This window comes from Accipiter gentilis, chromosome 11 (assembly GCF_929443795.1).
Source record: "Accipiter gentilis chromosome 11, bAccGen1.1, whole genome shotgun sequence".
Classification (NCBI taxonomy): domain Eukaryota; kingdom Metazoa; phylum Chordata; class Aves; order Accipitriformes; family Accipitridae; genus Astur; species Astur gentilis.
The window spans coordinates 27,507,231-27,531,882 of NC_064890.1; the positions used below are offsets into that span (position 1 = coordinate 27,507,231).

Here is a 24,652-nt window from a genome sequence, read left to right on the forward strand (position 1 = left end):
ATGAAGGTGGGTTTTTTTCAAATTGTAGAAATGTGCATACTGCTGTCTATTTACCTACATAAACTTAAAAATAAATGATAAATCACTCAGTTTATTTTCATCTCTTGTACAACTGATACCGTGGATAATGGAATAAAGTAAAAATTCTTTAAAAAGTTAGAAGTTACAGTAAAAATGTTAAAACTTTTCAGATTTCATATTTTTATAATTTGAGTTGTCTCTGCAAGTTCATAATGTAGAATATTTACTTTTTATATCAGTGCTTTAGTTTCTCAAATGTTCTGTTAAATCCCAGATTTACTTTGAAACAAGAAGAGGAAAAGAGGCTCAGAGTAGAAACTCTGTATGAGAAAACAAGAGAAAAACTCAGAAGGAAAGAAGATCAATATTGTAAAGAGATGGAGGAGAAAGAGCAACTTGAGTTACACTCAAGGAATTTAGAAATGGAGTTACTAACACTGAGGAAGCTCTTGAAACAGGTGTGTTAAATGATGAGTTAGACACTTGTTGTCTTATTTTCTGTTTCTTTTTAATTGGCATTGTATTCCAGTATGCCTAAAGAAGGAGGTACTTTGTTGGTGGAAGGCGTGTTGGATAACTGTTGCCAAACTTTGAGGACAGTTGAGAACAGTTGGTTCACTAGTGGTCTGTTCTTCTTTTTTCTTCCCCCCTCCTTTGCAATTTCATGATTCCTTCTCTCCTTTTTCTATATTTAGGTTTCACTCCTATTTCAGGCAAAGCCTGACTTTGAGTTGTTTTTCTAAATTACTACAACACATTCTGTATTTCTTTAATTTTTCAGAAGAAAATTAAAATTTGTTATTTATAAGTGGATTATCATAATTGTGGGGAAGCAAAAATATTGGTAAGAATACAAAACAGAATGGGAAGATATTGCTAGCTCTGATTTTTCTCAAGATGCAAGTGGTTTAATTGTATTACTGTAGGTTGAAGAAGAACGTGATGAAACACAGAGACAGCTCTCTCAGGAAAAGAGTGCCAGAGCCCTGCAAGAAGGAATTTTGAACAACCACCTTTGGAGACAACAGGAATTAGAAGAAGAGACAAGAAGAACTATAGGAAAAAATTCAGATGTAAGCAGACTTGCTTCTAATTAATTAGATTTCACCATGTTCATTCTGAAGTCATAATAAATCTTTTATAACTTTTTCTGCTTCTTGATGGATTATTTACAGTTTACCAGTGTAACTTCACTGTGTAAATACCATTTCTGTTTTCCCTTATGTCTCTAAAACTTCTGGAAAGCAGCATCAGTCCTGTGTGTACCCGAATTGCATGTGCAAGTAGGAAACTAATAGAAGACACTATTTATGCTATTTCTTAAGCTATCTGTTGTTTTTCGTTTCATAGACATTTCATCTGCACTTTTTAAGGTTTCTAGCAGTGAAACACCTACATCAAGGTTGACCAGGAATAGATTTGTTTGACACTCACTTTTTGTGTTCCTATTACTTGTGGGGTTTTTTCATTACTTATTCCCTTATCAAACTTACTTACTTCAGTGTGCCTTTCTTTTCCACCTCCACATACTGAATTTTTATGAAGGAATATCAGCAATGAATTAAACTCTCTGTAGGAGTTAGAATAATTGGAGGTGAACAAGCAATCATAAACAGTGTATTAAAAAAAAAAAAAAAAAAAATCCTGAAAAGAGTTTACTGAATTTATTAAGAATGCGCAGCGCTTGGAAGAATAATTTGTTCTTCGCTGTGCTGCCCAGTAAACATAAGGTGAATGTGTTTGTGGAAATAAGTTGTGTATTTCTGGTTTATTATACATACAGCAAGACTATTGCGTTCCAGGGATGATTGAGTTGTATAGCTAACTTTCAGTAATACAAAAGGATAAGTGTTAAGAAGACATTTGAGAAGGAAAATTACCCTTTTTAGCCTTGTTTTTACCAGATGTGTGTAATATGGCTAAATTAACGTTAAAGGGAATATTTTAAAGGCATACGCGTACAAGAAGTCGCTGATATTTTAAAAGCTTTATACTTGAGATATTTAAAATAATTTCATTATTTGGTTGCTGGTTTAAGAAAAAAAAAGGCATTGTATATTTGGGATGTTCATTTGTTCATTTAGGTTTTAAGTTTATGTTACACTTCCATTGTGTGCATGCGTTGTACACGTGCATGGGTTCATAGAGTATCTTATGTATTACCTGAAATTTCACTCTCATCTTTGAAGTTATGCTTCAGTATTAGAAATGTTAAAATGCAGTTTAATGCTGAAGTGTTTTTGTAGATTAATTTCCCAACTGGCTATTTATTCATGTTCCCTGTCATTCAGGAATCCGACACTGAAAGAGAAAAAGATCTGTTGTACAAAAATCAGTTGCTGCAAGATGAGATTGCTATGCTAAGACTAGAACTTGATCAAGTAAGACTTAGGCACCAGGAGGAAGAAGGAAAATATTTAGAGGAAAATGAGACCTTGAAAGAAAAAAATGAAGATCTCAAAAAGGAACTTAAACTAAACGAGGAAGCCTTAACACAAACGGTTTTTCAGTACAATGGACAGCTGAACTTATTAAAGACAGAATCTGCAGTGCTAACTTCCAAACTTGAGCAGACGAAAGAAAGCAAAGACAGACTAGAGACAGAAATGGAATCATTTCGTTCCCGCCTGAACACTACTGTTCAAGAACTTGAACGTCATCAGTCATCAAAAAGTGATGTCGAACGAACATTTCAGAGAGAACGTGATGAATGGCTTCGCTTGCAAGACAAGCTTCATCATGACCTCTCTGATGTGCGAGAAACCAACAAGAGCTTGTCTCAGCAGCTGAGTAAAGCTGAAAGCAAAGCTAATAGTCTAGAAAATGAGCTTCACCAGTTGAAACAAACACTCAGAGAAAAAACATTGCTTTTAGAAATGACACAAAAAGAATTAAGTCAAGCCCAGTGTCACGCAAAGGAATGTGATCATGCTCGACAACTTGAGAAAGATCAAGTAAGCAAACTTATAATAAAGCAGGAATCCATGCAGGAGCGATTGGCCCAGCTCCAGAGTGAAAACCTTTTACTCCGTCAACAATTGGAAGATATGCAGAACAAGGGGATCATCAAAGAAAAAGTAGTGAATGATGTGCAGGACCGGTTTAATGATATTTTCAACAAACTCAGAGCTGATACTGAAAAGCAGGTTTACCTAGTGGAAGAGAGAAACAAGGAATTAAATGCTAAGTGTACTGATTTAAGAGAACAAGTCTTTAAATATGAGACGGACAAAGTAGAAAGAGAGGTAAAGTATGCACTTAGAAAGAACAATTTAAAGTTTGTGAGTTCTTGAAATTATTTTATGTTTCTAAAATGTACCAGGTCTAAGTTACATGCGTGGGACCAAATGCTGATATGCTCTGGTTTGTCATGTGTCTCTTGGACCTGTGGAAGGTTTTGGCAAGCAGGATGTTGCTGTTCAGATCTGAGCAGAGAACAGAAGAAAGGTATCCAAGTCTAAGCTTCAATCAAGAAAAGTGATTCTTCTCTAGAACTTTTTTCATCTCTTTTCCTTAGTCCATTTTATGTCCTATAGAATGGTTTTATCTATTTGTTGTTTTTTATGTATGTATTGCTCTGATGACACAAATGAGAGTGGTAGAAAATGAAGAACCATCCAATGTGTGAGGGTTGAGAAACGAAGATGCAGACAAGTGAAGTGGTGGGGGATGGATTTATATTAAGCTCTAAAAGAAAAAAAAAAATCACTTCTCCATAAGTTGCTATCAAAATGTATTAGTAGTGTCCAGGTGTTAATTTATGTATGTGTTTTGGGGGTTCTGAGGGGCCTGCCTGTTCCTTGAGATCATTTCAGACACTGACCTAAGTTTTCTCTTCTCTATTTTATGATGCATAGTCATATTTAAATGTGTTCTTTGTGGCTCTGTGAAAGACTAATTAACTCGACAGAAGACTCATTAGGACATCAGTTAAACTGTCTTTCTGCAAATGCACACAGTATATGAGTATGAAACATGCTCCTATGCAGAGCATGAGCATAATTTTATATCAGTCAAACAGGCATGAACTAAGGATTGCTCCCATTTCTGCATAGAGGTGGTTTTGTCAAGAAAAAGGGTGGAAGAGAATAAAGGCAGGGGTAGGAGTAAGGAATAGGTGGACAGTTGAAAAAGCTATAGGTAATGGGAGAATGCACTATTATATATGTTCCTAGGAGTAGGTAGGGTCTTCTCTATTGATAGAGTATTCTACCAATGGCAGGTAGAGCAATGATTTGAAAGTTGCCTTACCCATTTTGTTTAATCTTTGTTTACTTTCTGGAAAACAGTAACTAATCGTATTCAGTATTTAGACACTCTGGTGTAAGGTCTCCCTTAATGATTTGAATAGTGATTTAAAATTACATTTCCTTCTTCCTAACAAATCCAGAATATTTGAGTGAGGTAAATATCTGAATGTGTCAGATAAACACCTTATCCTTCATTTGTCAGTTACTTTAAGGGCTGGGGGGGGGGGGGGGGGGGGGAACTCCAGCAGTGCTCTCAATTGTTTTAACCTGTGAATTGCTTTGTATTCTCACTACCAAAATAACAGGTTCATTGTGAAGATACTAGATAGATAGATATGAACTATCCAGATTTCCAGATTTTTGTGAACCTAATCTGTCAGTTTAAAGGCAGTTGTTATTCTAAAATGAACTCGGAAAGAAGACTGCAAGAGAATGTGATTCAACACATACTTAAAGCGTATCTCAAAAGAGCTTTCATATATATGTATTCCTTTAATTATATTTGTATAATGGAGGAATAGAACAAAGAAAGATCTAATACAAAGTCCTGTCTTTAGTCATCAGAGTAGTGTCTGCAGTCAAACTACGGATCTTCCATTGCAACAGATTGCTTTGGATTTTGTCAGAAAAAAAATATGATTGCAGCATGTGCTTGTGTGTTGTTCCAAGAAGAATAATACTTGAGCCTTTTTGATGTATTAGGATACAGAAAGCTGCTGATACTTTGGAGGTGCTCAGCTGAGAAAGATAAAGAGAGGCCATTATCTGTGCAGATGCCTGCTGTTTGGCAGGCAGAATTTCATGTCTTTGAGTTCAGTCAATCAAGGTCTAATTGTATAATCAAATAAGTTAAAGTAAAGGGATATTTCACATTCTTACAACTTTCTTCATGCTCATTTAACTGTTTCATTAGGGCATGGTCAGACAGCTGCAGCAGGAGCTTGCCGATGCTCTTAAAAAGCAATCTATGTCAGAAGCTTCACTTGAAGTTACCACGCGCTACCGCAGTGACCTGGAGGAAGACAAGCTGCGCTTACAAAAGGAACTGGAAAAGGTTAAAACTAAGGTACATAATGTCTGTAACTATATGAATAAATCTAAAGGTGGCTGATGAAAGTAGAGCGAATGTTGTCCTAAAACCCTAGAAAAAACTTCAACAGGATAGATATGATGTGTGAATGCATTGCACTGTTTTATAAACTTGGTGTCCATGTCTTTGATATGAGGACACTATGTCCTTACTTGGACAAAGGTTTGTATTTGCGAAGGTGCTTTGCAAAATGCACTGATGTGTCTGTAGCTTATTGCATCTGGTTTGGCCAAGCAGGTTGTCTGATTTCTGAAGAGCAGTAGAAATACTGGACTGTTGCATTTGGGCTTTTTTATGCTGTCTATGCTTCCTCACCCCCACCCCCTACCATTACGTAATATGTTGTCAATGCTGAATGCTGTTCTAACTTATTCTGCGTATATATTTTTTTGCTTGGTTCAGTTTTTTCCCCCTTCTTTAGCCCTGCTGTAATTTGCCGTCCTTAAGCAGTCTTCTTGCAAGTGAATTGTAAGCTACTTTCTGAGGCGGGAACCACCTTTTGCAGTGTTCTTACGAAAACTGAAGCATAGAGGCCTCGGAGTTCTGAAATAGAAATCACCTTAAATTTCCTTATGAGGGAGGTGTGAAGTCACTTGAGGAGAAGGATGAACTTTTTAATTTGTTTGTTTCAATGGAGGAGCAAACAAGTGGATACAAAGAGTGTCACAAGTCACTGAAAGGGTAGGAGGGGCAGTGTCAGTGCTTAGAACTGTGCTATAGGAAATCAGTGGAGGGATGGGAGAGGCCAGTAAAAAAGATGGTGAAGTAACACAGTTTGTGCTCATTTGCTAGTACAAGTGAAGGTTTGAACGTACTTGAAATGATTACAGTTGTTTGACTAGAGGGTATGTGCAGATATATGCAGCCCTTGAATTCTTCAGCAGCAGTTGACCCCTCTATATAAAAGCTCACCTGACTACGGGGGATTCTTCCTGTGATTTTACAGTTGCAGGAGTTGGAAGAAGAGCATCTTCAGTCTGAGCATTGTGTTCGTGACTTGAAGACTGCCTTGGATAATAAGGAAAGGGAAGTACTAGCTTCTAACCAGAAACTGCAGGACCTCCTGTTGGCATCTTCTGGGACTAATATGACTATAAAACAACTGGAAGAACACGTGCAACGGTAAGAGAGTAACACAGTGAAGCAAGGTCTGTCGCTTACTGGGATGGTGTGAAAACAACAGGGTAGCCTTGTTGCGTCACAGCAAGTTAATATACGATTTTGAAGGATGCTTTTGTCTTAGACTATATTGTTTCACGCTGTTCTTTCAGAGCTGGTGCTCTGGCGGATTTCCCTCATAAGACCTGTATTTCTTTTTAAGCCTTGAAATTGAAAATGCCAGACTGGAAGCCACAGTCCAGCAACAAAACAATAGGATTGAAGCCCTTCAGAGAGACCTGCAAGCCTCTGCCTCAGTAAGCTGGTCACAAACTTCCCTTTTTGTGAGCTCCTGAGCCTAGTTACCTATTTCTGTGGGGAAATCTTAGGATGAGGTTTTCCTGGAGAGCCATGGGGAGCTCAGTTCCTGCATTCTAGTGAATATAGGCTGCTCAGAAAGCAGCCTGGTCCATTCCCCAGCTTTCTGGTTTTGAGAGTTTTCCCATGCTACTATGGCAAGTCCTACTTAACGCTCTAAAATGTAAGGATTTGACAGTAATACGCTGGTCTAACTATTGTCTGCTTTAGACCTGTCATGACATCAGATGCGGCTTCAAACACTTGTTGCAATGTGTATCATTAAAGGTATTCATTAAGTTAACTCATGGAAATTCTACAAAGAATATTGATACCAAGCACTTTGTGCCAGAGGCCTGACTGGCATCATCAGACTGGAACAAGAATTATACTCTCCAGAGCTTTGGCTGTACAGAATTGCTTTTCCTTTGGCCACTTGGCGTGTGTTTGTCTTCATGAAACAGTGAATAAGAATGCCTGTGGTATCATTCGCAGAGCTCCGTGCAGGCCTTGGAATTTCCCACTGCCTCTGCACAGTGGTTGATTTTAGCTCAGATAAGGTGCTTTTGTCTGTGGCCTGTATGGAGGTAATTTGTATTGTAACCTGTGAACTAGGGTTCTTGTTAAAACTGTAGTTGGTAATTAATGCTGAAAAGAGTTGGAAAATAACTACATGTGAAAGTTGAACTTTTGTGATGTACTGATACTGACAAGAGAAAAGGGAAGGCAGTCATGATGCTGGTCCTTCCTCTTAGGTTAGTAGGGCATGGTTTTCAAATCTACTGTGGATGGGAAAAGCTACTCCTGCCTGTTTTCATTGAAGATTCTTTGCATGATGTTCTCTCTTCCTGAAGTAAATGGCAGACGTGATGATTGCTACCAATTTTACAGTGGCATCAAACTAAGGCCGTTGTGATTATTGGTGCTAGGTATAAATACTGTAGGAATGAAGAGGCGTATGTAATATTTGATTTTGGTAATGAGGTATAAACTTCAGTCTGGAACGTCATAGTATGTCGTCGTCTTTTAATGCTTCTGTAGGTTCATAACCGCCTGGAAGACTTGATAACTAGCTTACAGACGACACAGGCAGCTGCAGAGGACCACCTCCACCAGCAGGTACATGAATGGCTTCTGTGAATGACTGGTTTAGTCTTTGACTTTTCTGTGTGCAGGTAATCAAAAAGATCAGGTGGGCTGTGTAGGCACAGTTCAGCTGAAAAATACCCTTCTGGTTTTATGGCAAGGCACCCTCAAGGGAAAAGGCTGTAAAATTCCTTATTCCCCTGCTGCTGTACTTTGTGTATGTGTTGTGGTGTGCAAGATACTTGTGTTCTTCAGCATGATTTGTCTGAATTCTCTACCCCATCATACCAGGGTGTAGTGAGCAAGTGGCTGTGTGGTCCTTAGCTGCCTACTGGAGTTAAAGCATGGCAGATGATGGACAGGATGGATGTTGTGGGCAGGGGGGAGATCAGTGGTTGAAAGCTGAGAGAGGAGACTGGACTTGGGAGATCCGTGTTACTTTGCAGCTTTGTCACAGCTTGCCCTTGAGACCATGTTAGCTTCTGTTGTAAGACATAGCATTTTGCCTACTCTGTAAGGGCATTTGAGAAATTTATACACCCTAAGGATTTTTTTATCTAAGCCTTTGCGCTGACGTTTTCATGACTTTCTGTAGATCAGACATCTTTTTTTTTTTTTTTCCCCTCATGCCCCACTTCTTACAGAATGCCGCTTAAAGCACCTAGTCAACTTGCGTTCTTTATACTTGAACTGAATCTGTAAGTTCTGCTCTACTCAAATGCACTTGTTAAGCAAATCTTTGTCCCTTTGGGTAGAAGCATAAATAGCATTGCTGATTTGAAAACTTACTCTTGCTCTCAGGAGATGTACAGCTGTTACAGAAGCTGTGAGGGTAAGGTATTTTCTGTGGTGGGCACCAGAGGAATAATTATATTAAAGAGTATGTATCGTTAGGAACTCTGGAGGACCTTTGGAAGAAAGTTGTAGGGTGATCTTGTGTGTGTGTGCGCCTGTCATCTTATCCCCCAAAGTTGCAAGCTCATCCTGTGACTTCTAGAGTGTACGTTCTTTCCACCAGCTTCAACTGCTGCTCTTGGTTATGTTTCCTGAGGTGTGTTCTACACTCCCTGTTAACCTTAACTGTAGATCTTGGATGGGGAGAGGAGAGCTTAGACCTGTTTCCATTTAAGTTACTGCTTTCTACTGCAGTGCTGTCTTTCCAGGCACCTTAGTTTTTTCTTTTGCCGCTGTTGCTTTCACAGGTGCAAAAGCAGAATGTGCTGCCTCTGTCATCAAAGGACTCACACAGCATGTGGGAAGAGCAATTGAAGTCAAGATCCCACCTTGAAGAGCTTGTTGCTCAGCTTGACAGAGAAAAGGCTGAACTCCTGGAACAGGTGAGCCCAGAAAATTCTCTGGGTGCCTAGCCAATACCCTGGAGAACTGTGTCTACCTTTTTGTCGAGTTCTTACTGTCAGCTTTTTCTGTTATCCTTGCCGTTCAGGCTGTGAGTATCTTGTGATTTGGGTATCAGCCAGGAAGCAAATAAAAGCTAGCTGGGTATCTTTGTGTAAATTCTGGAGTGGTACTATTGGGAAGAGTTCCCAATGTGGTTTGCTATCGGTTGAGCACATTGAGCAAGGCCGCAGTTCCCCAGTTATTTCTTGGATTCCTTCGGGTCATCTTCTGACGCCTTGGTTTCTGGGCAGAGTTAACATGCTTCGTGTTTCCAGTGCAATGTACGGAGGAGCTGCTGCATGTTTTCAGGGCAGTGGGAGCTTAAAAGCCTTCCGGAAAAATGTACTGAAGGAATTTGGGGCAAATGAACTAGGACTTGGGAAACAAGAAATGGCTGCCAGTTTCCAAGGGGCAGTCTTTCCCTTTTCTCCTTTTCTGTAGAGGAAAAATGGAAGTACAAAGTCCAAACAGCTGCCAGCTCTCCTCTGGTTTGGCTGAGAAGACACCAAGAGGCAGAACAAGATGTGAATAAGTAAATACCCCCAGAGGAGAGCGGGAGGTAATAGCAGAGGGAAATGAAACATTGAAGAATTGCAAAAGATCAAATTCCTCTGCAAGCCCCTGCCTGCTGGTCCTTGAAGACCCCATGAAAGCTTTAGATTGATCTGTGTTCCCCCATGAGGTACATACTTAGGTAATCCCTGTTATGAGTAGAGGAACTGCCGAAAGTGTCCCGCAGCATCTTTTCCACCTTTTTGCCTTGAAGTGTTAGAAGAGCCTTTGCCTCAGTGGGGTCGTCTGTTGCTGTTGTTAGGTGTTGGCCTGTTTGATGTGAAACCCGAACTGATTAAATGTTCTCAGGAACTTTGTCCCTTGGCGTTCTGTGGAAGTTGGCTAATTGAGGCGTACTGCAGCTTCTCTGTGGAGAACGTTAGATGCACATACTGCGCGTAGATACTGTTCCTACGCTGTGTGTGTCATGTATCTTTTCTATTTTGAAAGTGTGAGACTGAAAGAAAGAAAGTGAAGAAGCTGGTAGAGTTGAAACGCCCAGTCGAACTGCGTCTGGACCAAGAAATGAAAAGAAACATCGAACTGCAGAAAGACTGTAAGAGGTATGGCTTTTAGTATGGTGAAGGGGTTTCCCTGAGTAGAAGTCAAGCTTTATTGAACTTCACTGTAAAAACAGGTGTATGTAACTGTGAGAAAATTCAAGCCCCGTGTTAGTTCTTGCAGGGCGCTTCTGTGCATGAGTCCATCGTTTTCAATAGCTGCCAAAAGAACTGCAAATGCAGGTTGCTGTGCAGTTCTACTGGGGGGTGGGGGGGGTGGGGGGGAGGGAGGAAGTCTTTTATTCCTCTTTTCAGGTGAAATTTGGACCTTTCAAGGGGTTTGTGGCACAGTAATGCTGGTTTTTTCCTCAGTAATTGCTGGTGTGTAAAGCACCTTAAAGATGAATCAAGCCACGCCTGCGCTGTTTACATAAGAGTATGTGAAAAAGGCCAGTTGTTCCTTTGCTTCATTGTTTTCTTGACTAATTTGCTGTACAGGTTGAAGAAGCTTCTGAGCAGAGCTACGAAGAACCTAAGAGCATATGAGGAGAAAGAGATGGAGTCCCAGCTTAATTTGCAGGGAGAAATGAAGAACAGGTACTCTGAAATGGTCAATGAAGTTGGTAGATTAAGAACAAAGGTGAGCTCTGGTTTCTTTGGGGTTTTTTGGTGGTGGTGTTTTTTCTTTTGAAAAAACTGTGTTATTCCTTCCCTGTACTACTTTTCATGCTGTTGATTTTTTTTTTTCTTTGCTGTATTTTGGAAGCGACTGCCTTTTCTTGATGCTCCTTCTACTGTTACAGTAGTAGATGTCGATAACTAATACCGCTGTAGTTATCATTATGGGTAGAGATGAAAACATAATGTGCAAAGCAGTATCTGCAAGGGCACATCAAGGGCAGGCTGTTCTGCAGAGGAAGGGCGAGCTGAGAGTCGCAGCAAGGCTGGCAGGGTCCGTGACCTCATGGGCAGTCCCACAGGCCCTCACCAAGAAGAGCAGAATAGGTCCGGTGACAGCAAGCAGGGTCAGCCAAGAGTGCAGATCGCCAGGCCAGTCCATAGGGACTGCAGTCCTACCAGGATGTCACGTCCATGGGTGAGGTTCAGGGCTGAGAACAGTAAGACTCGGCACAGGCCTGGCTGCAGCTTGAGGCCATGGCAGCATCTTCTAGGTCTTACAGAGGAATTCCTTCTCTGGAAGAGAGGGAATTAACACCACCATCACTGGGAACAACTGTATGGAGTTGGCTTTGCCCAAGGTCACCGCTTGAGCTCTGTCTTAGGCAGGAGTTGAGCAGAAGGCAGTTCAGGTTTTGCTTTTCTAAAGGGTGTCGTTGCTTCCCAGGGCACGATGCAGTTGAGGCGATGCAGAAAAAATTCTGTAACTTATTGCTTGCTAGTAGCTGCCTCGGCCCATCTTCCCCTTGTCGTGGGCACCCAGAAGTAGAGTTCCCAGAAGTGCTTTTGAGGTTGCTCTGGCTGTTCGGCAGCACGTAACCTTTTCTCTACTTCTCCGCTCATTGCTCAGATTTGTTGCTAGAGCAGCCGTGTTTCAGAGCTACGTTCGAGTTTGGAAGGCATTGTAGAATGAGTCACCTGCCTCTGCAGTGGCTCATTTTTAGTCCAGAAGTTAGTAGTGGGTTTGCGTTTCTGTTGGAGAGTTGTTTTGAATGACAGGGAAGGGCGTTACATTTAGGCGGTTTTAGATAAGTCTCAAGTTTCTACTTTGTTAGAGACTCTTTCAAGTGTTTAGTATGCTGGTTTCCTCCACTTTTATTAAAAAAAGACAGGGTATTATGTTTTCTCTTCAACAGGTACAGAAAATGTATGTTTCTGGAGGGGGGAAGAGGAGGATAGAGCTGTAGTTGACCGTTGGGACTTACTGAAAGTCTGATATTTCCTGCAAATTTTTGAAAACAAACTGCGGCCTTGACCTAAAGAGAATATGTCTTCCTCCACCACCGCTGTAAAAGCTGTGTTCTGAACCACGATTTACAAATCTTTCAGTGTGATGCATAAAAAAAAGAGCATCTGTTTCTTGTCTTGTCCGTTCTGTAATGAAGCTTTGATTGTGTTGACAGCATGTAAAAATTCCTCTAGAGCTTGACACGTGTTGTTTCTGATGAAACCAGAAGGTGGCTAGGTATGGGTGTGTGTGATTTCCCGTGAGCATATGAGCATCTCGTGGAAGAATAGCCTTAGTGCTTTTCCACTTAGCCCTATGCGTGAAATGCTGCAAGTTTGGCACCTCTTGGTCCTCTTGATACCTACTGCAGAAGAACTGAGAAAGGATGGGAGCCTGAGGAATCCTATCAGGAATGTTGTGAAAGCTGTTCTTGTTTTCAAAGCAGAGACCGCTTTCACTTTGGTTGTCATACTGAGTCAGCAGATGGTAAATACAGCCTCGATGGCCAACCCCTTTACTGATTTTCATGGAACTGAGTAATTGGAGATCTGAGTTCCCCGTTTTGGGGGGTTCTTTCTTTTTTTTTTTTTTGTTTTTTTTTGTTTTTTGCTTTCTACAGGTTGGTGAACTTTCCCAGCAGCTGGAGATAGAGTCTAAAAAATGCATGCAGCTAGAAGCACAAAATCAGGATTTGCGAGAAGAGTTGTCCACCATGCGTGGGAACCATGAAAAACTGGAGAAGAGCAAATGCCAGCTGAAAGAAGAGCTGGCTAACCTCAAACGTCATTTGGAGACTAACATGGTGGATCGCAGCCAACTAGAACAATATAAAAGAGAGATGGAAGAACGAGCCGAACAAGAGATAAGACAAAAACTACAAGAAGTCAATCTGTTTTTGCGGGCAAGTGAATTTGTCACGTGTGTCTGTAGTCTCTATTGCATACTTTTGTTGTGGTTGTCATTTTTTTAGTATTTTAGTTTTGGTGCCTGATTCTGTCTGTTAGTGCTGTACTTCTGTCTTTCCTAGAGGGCAGTGGGAGAAGAGAATATGGTTGGGCAAGAGCGCTTTCATGTGTGTGTAATGTGCCTGCAGGTCCCTGAATCAAAAGCTTGCCCAAGAGAGATTTCCGTTTTGCAGTGCTTGGGTGGGGGGGAGGTTATCGCTGTCCACTGGTCGTGTTCACCCTTGCATGGGTATTGTCACTTCCAGTTGTCATGGCCAGGCATACGGGTCCTCCTTTGCCATTGTACGGGGAAAAGTGCTCAGAGAAGAAGTCACCAAAGTGGCGGGGTGGCAGGTGGAGATGAGGGATGCTTATAATTTCTTTGAGGAATCCTTTTCTTTATGCCCTGTCCTACAGTGACAGTGTTCTCCCATTAGTAGTTTTGATGAACAATAGTGCTAAGAGGGGGGCTCTTTCTGAAGAACTATTTAATGTGGTAGTTCCAGGGTTCTGCCTTGATTGCTGCTGGTAGTGAGGAGGCACAGTTGCCTCAGTGAGTAAAGCTGGGCCCCTTGACATTGGGTACGTGCAATTGACTGGCAGGGAGAGTTCTCTTCTTCTTTGCAGTGGTTGAAAGTGTGTTATCTCCTTCAGACGCAGGCAGCCTCCCAGGACAGATTAGAACAAATCAGAGCCACTCATCATGCTTCATTGAGAAACCAGCTAAAACACAGAATTAGAGATCTTGAATGTGAGTTGGACAGGATAAAAAATACGCAAGACAGTATTTTTCAAAAAGAATCCATGCAGGCAGAAGTGGAGAGGTACAAAGAGCTGTACCTGGAGGAAGTAAAAATAAGAAGATGCCTAGCAAATAAACTGGAAAGGTAAGTTTATGCTTTTTTGGAGTGGTAATAAGATACTACTTTTTCCTCATGCATTTTCCTCCTAAAATGCCTCTTTTGATTCTGGTAGTGTTATGTATATAAGCGTAAGAAGGCATATTTCTGAGGAAAGTAGCTTAAGACCCTTTCCCTTCATTAGAACTGTCTTCATTTCTCTTTAGTGTTCCAGCAGTAACACCTCTGATCATGGCATTAATAGGGTATTTTTAAGTTGATTTTCTTTTAACATGCAGTCTTTTTGCCAATCTCTAATAATTTCATCCTCTTATTCTGTGTATGGCAGAAAAGATAAATTTCATGTCCTTTATTGCTTGAATAAGGATAGGCACTTCAGAGAACAGAATTTGATTCTGTGAATTAAAAATAAATAAATAAAAAAAATAATTTTTTTTTTTACATCCATTTTAGCAGCATGTCTGAGGTTTGAGCTTTCCTTGGGAAAGGAAGGGTAGTCCAGAGATCTTATACAGGAGACGTACCTTTCAGAAGAAGCTGTGTAAACACGTGGCATTCACAGATTGTTTTGAAGCCCTAATGCTGAGAAGTCCTACTTGTTGGTAACTCTTACTGCTCCTTGCAGGTAGTGCGACTTCCTAGAAAGAGGCTCTCTGCAAAGACTTCAGATCAAATTCTATTCTTGTTTTAGAGGCTTTTAATCCCTTCCCCTTTCAGAAGTCGAAGGACAGTCAAAGACCTGGGGGGTAACTTTGCAAAAGTGTCATTACCAAAGATAATTCTTTGTATGGTTCTGAATGTTTCAGAGCTAATGAGAGACTAGCAGAATCCAATGCTAAGCTCCTTCAGGAACGCCATAGAAGCAAATCTTTAATTGCAAGCAGCATTGTCAGTGGAGGTCTGGCTGCAAGTCCAGTTCTGTATTCAGCTGAACTGGGACATCTTGGCAACAATTTGGCACTGAACAGAAGTCTAAGTCTAGGAGGAAGCTTCTTAAGCCAAGCCGGGAACGCGTTATCATCAAGAAACAGGGTTGAAGCCTATGTGGCTAAGGTAAGAATTTTGAAATATTATTCTCAACTACTGCTAAAACCGTAAGCAACGTTATGCTTTTTAGCCTGAAGTTAGCATCCGTTTATAGTTCCAAACACTGTGGTCTAATATACCCAAACAATTGCTCATCATCAAAACAGTACACAACTATATATGGTAGGGGTGAAGACTTTTGGTCATCAGGGTTATACAAATTTTCCAAGAGTGCTCAAAACCCAGAAAAATCTGAAATCTAAATAATGAGCTGTGTAACTACATTCTTTTACAAGAGAAACTGTGATAAAGAATACGGTGGCATAGGAAGTTCCCAGCTAAGCTCTTCATTAAATTTTAATGTATAGTATGTATGACCTGTTTAAAATGGCTAACTTTGAATGCAAAATCCCATCAGACACCTTTGTTTGAGACGCCTTTTCCTTCCTGACTGATCTTCATTCTCGGGGTTTCTTCACTGGAACTTGTTTTAGTACATAAATAGCAATAAAGGGATGCTTCAAAAATAGGATGATAGGAACAGGATCGCCTAATTTCTCACTTTATACTTCAGTGCGGGGTATATACTATGCGTAGGAGGCATTTGTTTTTGTAGCTCCTGCTACGTGTTATTACACGAGCAGGTAACATTAGCTACTCTTCAGGACGTCTTCACAGCTTTCTAATTTTGCAGCAATGCTGCAACCTCTGCAATACTTCTGGTCAAAGTATGCCCTGTAATGAGCAGTCAGTGTGATAGCACATCCCTCACAGAATGGTGAACATTGTATTGTGAGACTTGGAAACCAGATGTCAATAGTTGTAATCAGTTTCCCACCTAGCACAGGGTTGAGGCATGGACAAGCTTCTGTGTGCAGTCGGTGTTCTATCCCTCGTGCATTCTGGGGCTGAATGAATGTGAGAAGTATTCATTCACTTTTTTTAAGTCCATCTCAGTTCAGGGGTCCCACCCACATTGGAAAGAATCCATGTCAACAATGTGACTACATACTGCACCCGGTTTAAGGAAAAAAAAAAGCCCAAACACAACAAAATCAAAAACGGACAAAGCAGTGTAGGTAATGCGTAGCAGCGGCAGTTAAGATGAACGATTCTGTATCGCTGTGAACGTGTTTTTGAGGTCAGAGGGTGGCCATACGTTACAGAAAGAACTCGGGAGGCGATTGGTGCTGTACCATCTGCAGGGGCTATTCAGCATGCAAACAGTAGAAAGGAGGCAAAAGTCAGGAACCCACTGCAAAAGTGAAATAAGGAGAAGGCCAGGACGAGGGAACAAGATGGGTAGGGAGCAGGGAACAAGTGAGGAAAAGAACGGACAGAGAGATGGGAGCAAGATGTTAAAAGAAGAAAAAGGCAAAGGAGGAAACCATCACACTTCTAGGAGAAACACTGCCCTAGTTTAAAAGAAAAGGGTTAACAGTTGTGCCCTTGTTGAAGAAGAGGAAACAGGAAAAAAGGGGAGCAAGTGGGAGTACTCAGTGCTTCTTAACTGAATTACAGCAACATTCTTCAAGTAGTCCTTTCCATCTTAATTTTCCAGAAGAAATTGGAAGTCTCTGGGCATCTCAAAGTTTTTGTCAGTGTCAGGATAGATACCTTTACTGCTTTACCAGCTTCCCTTAAGTATATTCCAGAGATTAAATATTTCAAAAGGCTACTTCATAGCTCATTGGTTCTCACTCAGTGTCACTCAGTGTCCTGACTTCAACAGCACCCATAAAGTGTCTTTTCAGAGCATATGTCTCTCATTTTGTGATGGATTGCTGTGCTGGGGAATACTTTTAAGTCTTGGTACTGTTGCCTGAGGCTTCGCTTTTAAGGTTTAAAAACAAAACCAGAACACAAAAATACCCGTCAGCCTTGAGCAGACTCTCAAGGAAGCTGAAGAACGATTACATACGACATTTCCCCAGTCTCCAGTTACTGACGCGAGGTGAGGTTTTGTTTGCTAGTTTGGGGGCTTTCTTATATACCTAAATGTCTCCATCCTAGTGCAGTTTTGTTAGTAGGACTTAATCCCCTGAAGTCCTCTCTGGTCTTGTTTACAACCTACAGAGGCTTTTAGTTCGTGTCAAGAGAGGAGCTGAGGATAATGTGCTCTTACGAGACACAGTTTGTCTTCTCGTGATTAGCTTCTAATTCTAATATAGTCTTAAATTCTAAAGCTTTCTTCCTTGCACGAAGGTGAGTAAAACTATGGCTAAAGCCTCAGAGAACTTTCCCATTTCTTACCATTTCTACCAGGTTGTCTTGAGAAAAAGCTGGAATTCCCAGCATGCCTGTTTTCCCTCAATCAAAGCAGAAGGCTGGTCTCTGGGACTCGGAATTATCCGTGTGAATTTATCCTGTCTGTTACGAAATGCAGCTGCATGTCCTTTCATGATACTTCTTCCCGTAATCGCCAGTTAGGGAACAACTGGGACGAATTGTAATGGCACTGTCTGTAGCCCCAAGTCACTCAATGTTCAATGGATTCAGCAAAGTCCGAAAACGTGACCTTCTCTTTCAGAGTGCTTCAGAAAAAAGAAGCAGGGTTCTCAGAGGTGCAGTAGTTGCTAGAGGACATGCATCTAAGTGGGTATTTCACTTAGAACTGCGGGTTTCAGTTTCCTCAGCTGGGTGCAGTACGTCCTTAACAGTGTTTGAAGCCATAGCGTACCTCTGAGGGGAGCTGAAAGGACAGAATTCCTGACACGTGCGTCTACAAGAAGAGGACTGAACTGGAAAATAGGGCGTTAAGTCAGGAACGAACAAAAGGGGAAAACCGCATGGATCCCTCTGCATAAAATAATGGGTGATGAATCTCCATCAGTTGCCAAATGCAAAATTACCAGATGCACAGTCTGTGCTGTCATTTCTGCAGGAGTCCTGTGCCATTCAGGAGACAAGTTGGAACATGAGGAAAGAATGCAGAGATTACAGTTTTAGTCTATTTTGAAGTGCTTTGCAGGTTGTGCTGCTTAGTACTCTGCCTGTTCACCAGATGATTTAAAGACAGAAGAGTTTCTCTGACTCTAAGCCGTTTCTTCACTTCACTGTTTGCTTGAATTATGCCTCAAGTTTTTTCCAGTAACCTGTTTCCCTTCTACAGAATTTGCCTTGCCTTTAAATTCAAGCTGAGCAGTGCTTTTTTGGCTGGAGATGACGAATGCTCCTGCCACTAAAGCTCGTAGTGACAGGGAGTTAAGGACCTTAAATTGCAGTATGCCTCAGGTAGTCATCTTGCACTTCTTTTTTTTAGTCAAAGCTCGCTGTGCAGCTTTAGTGTTTCTCGCAGTAGCTTACTCAAGGTGAGAAAGGCTACTTGAAGTACAGGACATCTCGTTCTTAAGAGGAGGATGTTTATGTAAATTTGGTTTGTGCAAAAGCTTTGAAATAGCTTCAGGGGCAAGGAGGTGAAAATACTTCGCACTGCTGTTACTCAAAATGCTGGTATTAATTCTTTGTCCATGCAACTGTTGGAAAAAACATTGGTAAATGATGCTGATTGCAAACAAGTGCTGCTCTGGCAAGTGGACACAGTTGCTTCTTTTAGACGTAACTAAGGAATTTGGAGTCTCAAGGCCTGAATGATTTCACAGGTTTTCTAAACCACTGCTTAACATGAGGCGAATGTCAGTGATTATGCATATAGCCTTACACTTTGAAGATGGCCATGTTGCAAGCTCAGCAAAAAGTGAGAATTTTATTCTTAAGAATATCATGAAGAAGAAATGTGTTCCATTACAGCATAGCCCCTTCCCCCTTATCAAATATATACGCTACAGAAATTAATAACCTTGAAATGGGAGTGCCAAAGTACCTTGCAAAATACAAAGTTCATATTGACGCAAGCTCATTAACCAGTAAAATCCCAATCACGTGCAAATGTCTTTGGGTTTTTTTGGTTGGTTTTCTTTTTATTAGAGCTCCAGTAATGAAGACTAAATTACAAGTACTTGAAAAATTCTGTGCGTGTAATTACAAACAGTAACAGTAGCGACTAGCAGTCCGTTATGTTCTGCAGGGAGGTTGGCTGCATTTATTTCATGAATTGTGAATTTATTTCATAGTAGGTCTCGTGTCGTAAGAAGGATGTATGTTTGTATTGCCTGTTCTTTACAGGAGTAGAGAGATCTTTGACGGGGTCTTTTTTTCTTTTATGATCTGGTCTACTGACTCCCAAACTGCTCGTGAATTGGCACGTCACCATCCAGAACCAAATTGAATCAAGCAGATGAAACACAAATATGATGTTAGTGGTCTGTGTGCCCTAATTTGGGAACTGCTGTGAGGAATGTCTGCTGCAAGTGCTGCAAGGAGATTTGGGGACTGGAGTCTTGTTGTTAGGTTTAAAAAAGGTGAAGCTGAAATCCTAACAGCTGTGCCAAAGGCTGGTGAAAATGAAAGTGGGTGTCTTGACATAGAAAACAATAGTGAACTCTGCTAGCTGCAACCAGTGTGAGTTTAATGGATTTATGAAACCAGTTTTCCTACATCACGTGAGAAAGGGAATGTCTGCTTCCTACTCTATTTCTCAATTTCTGTTCCTTTTCTGATTTCATTTTCCATCTGCACTCTTGTAGTGTAGCAGTCTTTGCATTGTTAGCTTTTTTACTTGCTTTGGTTACGTGTAGGCCATGTTCTTATTTCTCACTGAAGACCTTTGAACTTAAGGCCGTTTTTCTTTCTTCTTCAGCTCCTTAATCAAAAATCTGTTCTTCTCTCTCTTCTTTGCATGACCAGGTTTGTAGCCAGTATTGTTTAATGTTGGGTGGTATTTTGTACTGGAAACGTTTTGTCTATTTATGCTGTTAGGTTTTGATTGAAACTTACTGATGCGTTCACATTTTCCTACTACTGCAAATATTTTGAACTTGCTAGTTTGTCCAAGTGAAGGAACGGCTGCTGCAGAATACTTTCATGCTTTATATATTTGTAATGTTACGGCGTCAGATGTTTAACTACCACAGTAAGATGACAGTGCATGGATTTCATCTGTTACAATGGAACTTCTGTAAACTACAGGAGCAGGCTGGTTTAGCCTCCTTGCCAGTTCTGATATTCAAAAAGTTCTTGGTAGTGACAGTGATTGTGTCTGGAGCACCAGTACTGTTCCGAAGTTGAGTTGCTAGAGTCTGAGTATCAGTTCATGGAGTCTTGCAGGATCCGACTTACTCTGTGCTCAAACAATCCGTGTGGGTAAGTAGAAGTCAACACTGCTTTCTGAAAAAGAATTCTTGAGAAGGTGACTGCTGACCACGCTTACAATTTAAAAAGGAAAAAAACCCCAAAATTTCCTTATGTTAAGATGAAATTTCCTCTATTTTGATTTGTGCCCATTCCTCTTGTTCTTTTACTTGGCACCACTGGCAGGAGTCTGGCTCCATCTTCTTTACTCACCCCACCAAGTATTTATATACATTAGTAAGCTTTCTCTGCTCCAGTAAAGAAACTGTCACAGCTCTCAGCCTCTCCACACAGCTCACGTGGTCCAAGCCCTTCAGCATCTTCGTGGCCCTCATAGGCCTGGAAGCTGTGAGGTATCTATTTTGAAATTCACTTCCACGTGTCACAGACTTGATGGGGAAAATGTAGGAGCCACAGGTATCATCAAATGTAAACAACAGCATATAGCGCTTGGACTATGACTCTTCAAAAGATCTGACTTCTTCTTATGAAGACTTTGAAGTCAGAATCATAAGTGAGAGTAGCTTCATTGGTCGAAATACCCACCTTCTAGGGGAGAAAGGAGTAAGTGCTCCTTAAGCTGATTTTGCTTACATAATAAACCCCACAGCTCTTGCTGTGTAGAAGCTGTAGCTGCTGCTATTGTTTCTTAGGACAAAGTTCGCAAGAAAAAGTCATGTGTGTTTTTACATTCTGTGTGTGTCGTGGTATCGGCAATAACAATAAAGAAGAATCCTGGCGTGATCTGCAGGAGCTCTTTCCATTTTCCATCTTAAAGTGGAGAAAAGAAGAATATTGGCACATGCTTTTTTCTATGCGATGGTGTATGTCAATCCTGCAGCAGCTGCTTTTGCACTTCTCTTTACAGGTTGTTTTGGGCTGCAGTTAATGATGCTCAGCAATGAGACTGCTACAGCCTGGCCGACCAAGAGTTTCTCTTCATTACAAATCAAACCCCAAACCAAGATGTCTGTATTTGGGATGGCATTTGTAGTTTTTATCACATGTTATGTGTGGGGTTTAAGATTGTTTTAGAAGTTTAAAGTTACAAAAAGGTAACTTTTAAAATACTAACTGTACGTTCTCTATATAATTCTAGGTACGGCGGGAACTGGATGAAAAAATCACTAAAGAGCTTGAAGAGGGTAATGTGTCATCGTGTTAGGAGTGTTTTTAAGGAAACAGATGACTGTCCTAACTCTTGAAATAATGGCTTCAAAGCTGTCAAGTTCTTGTGCTAAGCACAGGGGGTTTTTCTGCTAGCTTTCCAGTTTAGACTTGAATGTGAAAACTTCCTGCTTACCAACATACTGGGTAGAATGTTATGCAGTTGCCTGAAAAAATCCAAGCACCAAGAAAACTAACCCACTTCCCCCACACAGATACACTTGGCTTAAGCTGAGGTCACCTTTCGCTCGAGTTACTCCTCAAGCACATGTATCAAATGTAAAAGAAGCCCTGGGAAAAGATTTTTGTAGACTTCAGCTGTCACTTCTCCTTCCATGTACATCAATTGCATTCAGCACTAAACCATACCATACACATTCTCTGCTGTTAGTTCTTGATTCTTGCCATGTGTCTTATTCATTGCTTATATTTGTAGCTTATATGTTGCGGTCTTTTTTGGATAAGCAAGAGGAATATAATCGGTGACAAAAGATAGCCTTCCTTTAGGAGAAGATCGTTCAGTAGTGTTTAGGCAAACGTGAGTTGAATGCTTGTAATAGGTAGCGTAATGTTAGGCCAGGTGTCCAAAGAGGAATTCCACCCATTTCACAGTTGTTCCTCCAGAGTCACTGCTTTGCAGTGACTGGTGCTGTTTCAAAGCAAGTAGCCCCTGGGAGCATCTCCTTCTGTTCCTGTATGCTTTTAATCATAGAGAGAGCATTCAGCTGTAGCTTCGTAGCTCGTTCCATGTGTCTGAATGGGCACAAAGCCATTGCGTTGCATCCGTGCGCATTTTGAACGTAATTACACATCTGCTAGGAGTCAGAGTATGTTTGGTTTGGGGACCTTGTCTGAAAAAGGTGGCTGGAGAAAGACGGTGAAGGTGGGTTTACTTCCACCGAGTTTGTGTTTTCATGGAGGAAAGAGGGTTCTGCCAGGGCGAGTTACAAAGACGCCCCTCAGAGAAGGTGCCAGGCTGGGAGACTTGTCCTGGCCTGACTGCAGTGCAAAGATGTTTGCGTTTTCACGGGCAGCTTCTTTTAAAGTTTGTCACAGCGAATGCAGAAGCTGATTTTTAGGATTAGTGTTCCAAGAAATCACTGGTTTGAACACTTAAGGAAACAGGCACTTGAGGCTGAAGAGGTCTCTGCAGGGGGCTCAATTCAGCACTGGTGTAACTGAGAGTCATTTGTGGGTTCCCTGAAGATGTTCAGCCTGAGGCCTCTGGAATGTCTTTCGCTACCTTTAAAAGTACTGTTGACTAATAAGCACTTGTGGAAAAAATGTGTTTCTCCCTTTGTGCCTAGCCCTTTCATTGTTATGTTCCTTTGGAAGTGTTTAAATCTTCCTGCACTGTAGTCTCTCCAGTTACCCATAACGTTTTTACAGTGACTTACTTGGCCCTGTCTACTAGAAAAGTAACACCAGGAATCTTGTCTCTTTTCTCCCTAGCCACTGCTGAACTTGAAACTGGATCTGCTGGAGCTTCTCCCATGGTATCTACTGATGGATCTTCCAGAAACGTCCATGTTGACCAGGATCCCCTTGCCAGGGCAATACAGGAGTACCGTGATGTTCTAACCAAAAATTATATGATTTGAACAAAATGCTAGGCAGAGGCTCAGGAAATAATTTTGTTTACAAAGCGCATCTGTGGTTTCCCATCCTTTGGATTGTTCAGATGTGAAAACGTGTTTATTTTTATTGTCTGAATATAAATTCTCAGTTTATTAAATGGATGTCAAGCACGTTGCACTTAACTGATGGTTTACTGATGCACAGTTGTTTTATTTTGCACTCACACTAAGAACCATATCTATTTTTCTGACTGGCAGATTGACTACTCTTGAGCTTGCCAGAACTGTCAAAATGTTTCTTGTTGAGGTAGATGCATTATTTTGCTCCACTCATGTTCTGTGTTTTAACAAAAGCATTCCCTTTGTTCCGTTTAAGCCCTTCACTCTATGTGTGTTTAATGTTTCCAGTGTTATTTTAACGCTTAGAACACTACTCGACGCGCTTGCAGCCCGCTGCTTCAGTCCTGATGCAGTGAATATTTCTGCTTATAAAGTGAAAGTTTTTCCAGTGTTCAGGCTGGAGAATAGGGCACTTTACATTGCTGTCACTTCACGCGCCTTAGGTTTAAAACTCCTTGTGAGCGTACAGTAGCGCCAAGAAAGCTATGTGGTCTTTTTGGTGCGTTTGTTTTGTATCGCAGAGCCACAGAATGGGTGAGGTTGGAAGGGACCTCTGGAGGTCATCTGGTCCAGCCCCCCTGCTCAAGGAGGACCACCTAGAGACGGCTGCCCAGGACCACGTTGTCTTTTGAGTATCTCCAAGGATGCAGACTCCACAGCCTCTGTGGGCAGCGCTGGGTCACCGTCACAGTGAAAAAGTGTTTCCTGATGTTCAGACAGAAGCTCCTGTGTTTCACTTTGTGCCCGTTGCCTCTCACGGTATTCCTGTTGACCGTTGCATTAAAAATCGCTGCAGCTTTAGACATTCGCAGTTCCTACCTCAACGCCTGTGGTGCACCTGAAACACTTCATATGGGGAAAAAAGGAACGCTAATATATCAACTTTGAGCCTCTTTAGTGCTTTCCAAAACTGGTGTGATAGGACAGCCCATCTCTTTGTTGCTGGTGGCCACTGATGATGTGGTGGCTGTTGTGGGGCATTTATGTCAACAAAACAAGCAGTTCTGCTTCTTTCAGGGAGTTACCTGTTGTTACTGAAGATCTGCAGTTGTCTTTTCCTGTCTGCAAAAGTCACTAGCAATCGGAAGATTATACAACAAAGTCCCAGTTCTGGAAAAGTTAAGAGTGGTTGTACTGAGATGAATTAAGACGGGAAAAATCTGGGGGGTTTACCCACTAATTCAAGGACTTGAGTTAACAGGCAGCGAGGAAAGCGATGAATGCTGCTGTGACACTCTTCCTTTTTATATGAATAAGTGGGGGTTTTGAAGCTAATACACTGTATTTCATTCCAGATATTCTGTTTCAACTTGATATTTAATAAACTTTGTAATCTAGTATGCATCTTTGTTTTATTGTACCCCTTCTGGACTTTGCTTTCCACCCCCTTCCCTGCCCATATAACTCCCCAGATCTCTCTCCTGCCACTTCAGCTTTGTTCACAGCTGCGTCTCCATCCTGTCCTGGAGGCCAGGCAAATGGCCAGCATGCGTCTGTGTCCTTTTCCTCT

At 41.3% G+C, this 24,652-nt stretch overlaps 1 protein-coding gene across 2 annotated transcripts in view; it reads left to right on the plus strand.

The window, feature by feature from the left end:
• LOC126044557 (ankyrin repeat domain-containing protein 36A-like) overlaps positions 1-23,586 on the plus strand; it is a 57,741-nt gene extending 34,155 nt beyond the window's left edge. For both annotated transcript variants that reach the window (XM_049814400.1, XM_049814401.1), the window contains 15 exons: positions 296-479; positions 948-1,094; positions 2,313-3,266; positions 5,185-5,337; positions 6,308-6,483; positions 6,683-6,776; positions 7,858-7,935; positions 9,105-9,239; positions 10,303-10,415; positions 10,851-10,992; positions 12,878-13,159; positions 13,857-14,089; positions 14,869-15,115; positions 21,378-21,423; positions 22,898-23,586. In XM_049814400.1, coding sequence (XP_049670357.1) covers positions 296-479; positions 948-1,094; positions 2,313-3,266; positions 5,185-5,337; positions 6,308-6,483; positions 6,683-6,776; positions 7,858-7,935; positions 9,105-9,239; positions 10,303-10,415; positions 10,851-10,992; positions 12,878-13,159; positions 13,857-14,089; positions 14,869-15,115; positions 21,378-21,423; positions 22,898-23,046 — 3,133 coding nt within the window. In that variant the 3' untranslated portion in view covers positions 23,047-23,586. The remainder of the gene's footprint in view (positions 1-295; positions 480-947; positions 1,095-2,312; positions 3,267-5,184; positions 5,338-6,307; positions 6,484-6,682; positions 6,777-7,857; positions 7,936-9,104; positions 9,240-10,302; positions 10,416-10,850; positions 10,993-12,877; positions 13,160-13,856; positions 14,090-14,868; positions 15,116-21,377; positions 21,424-22,897) is intronic.
• Positions 23,587-24,652: the final 1,066 nt, after the last annotated feature.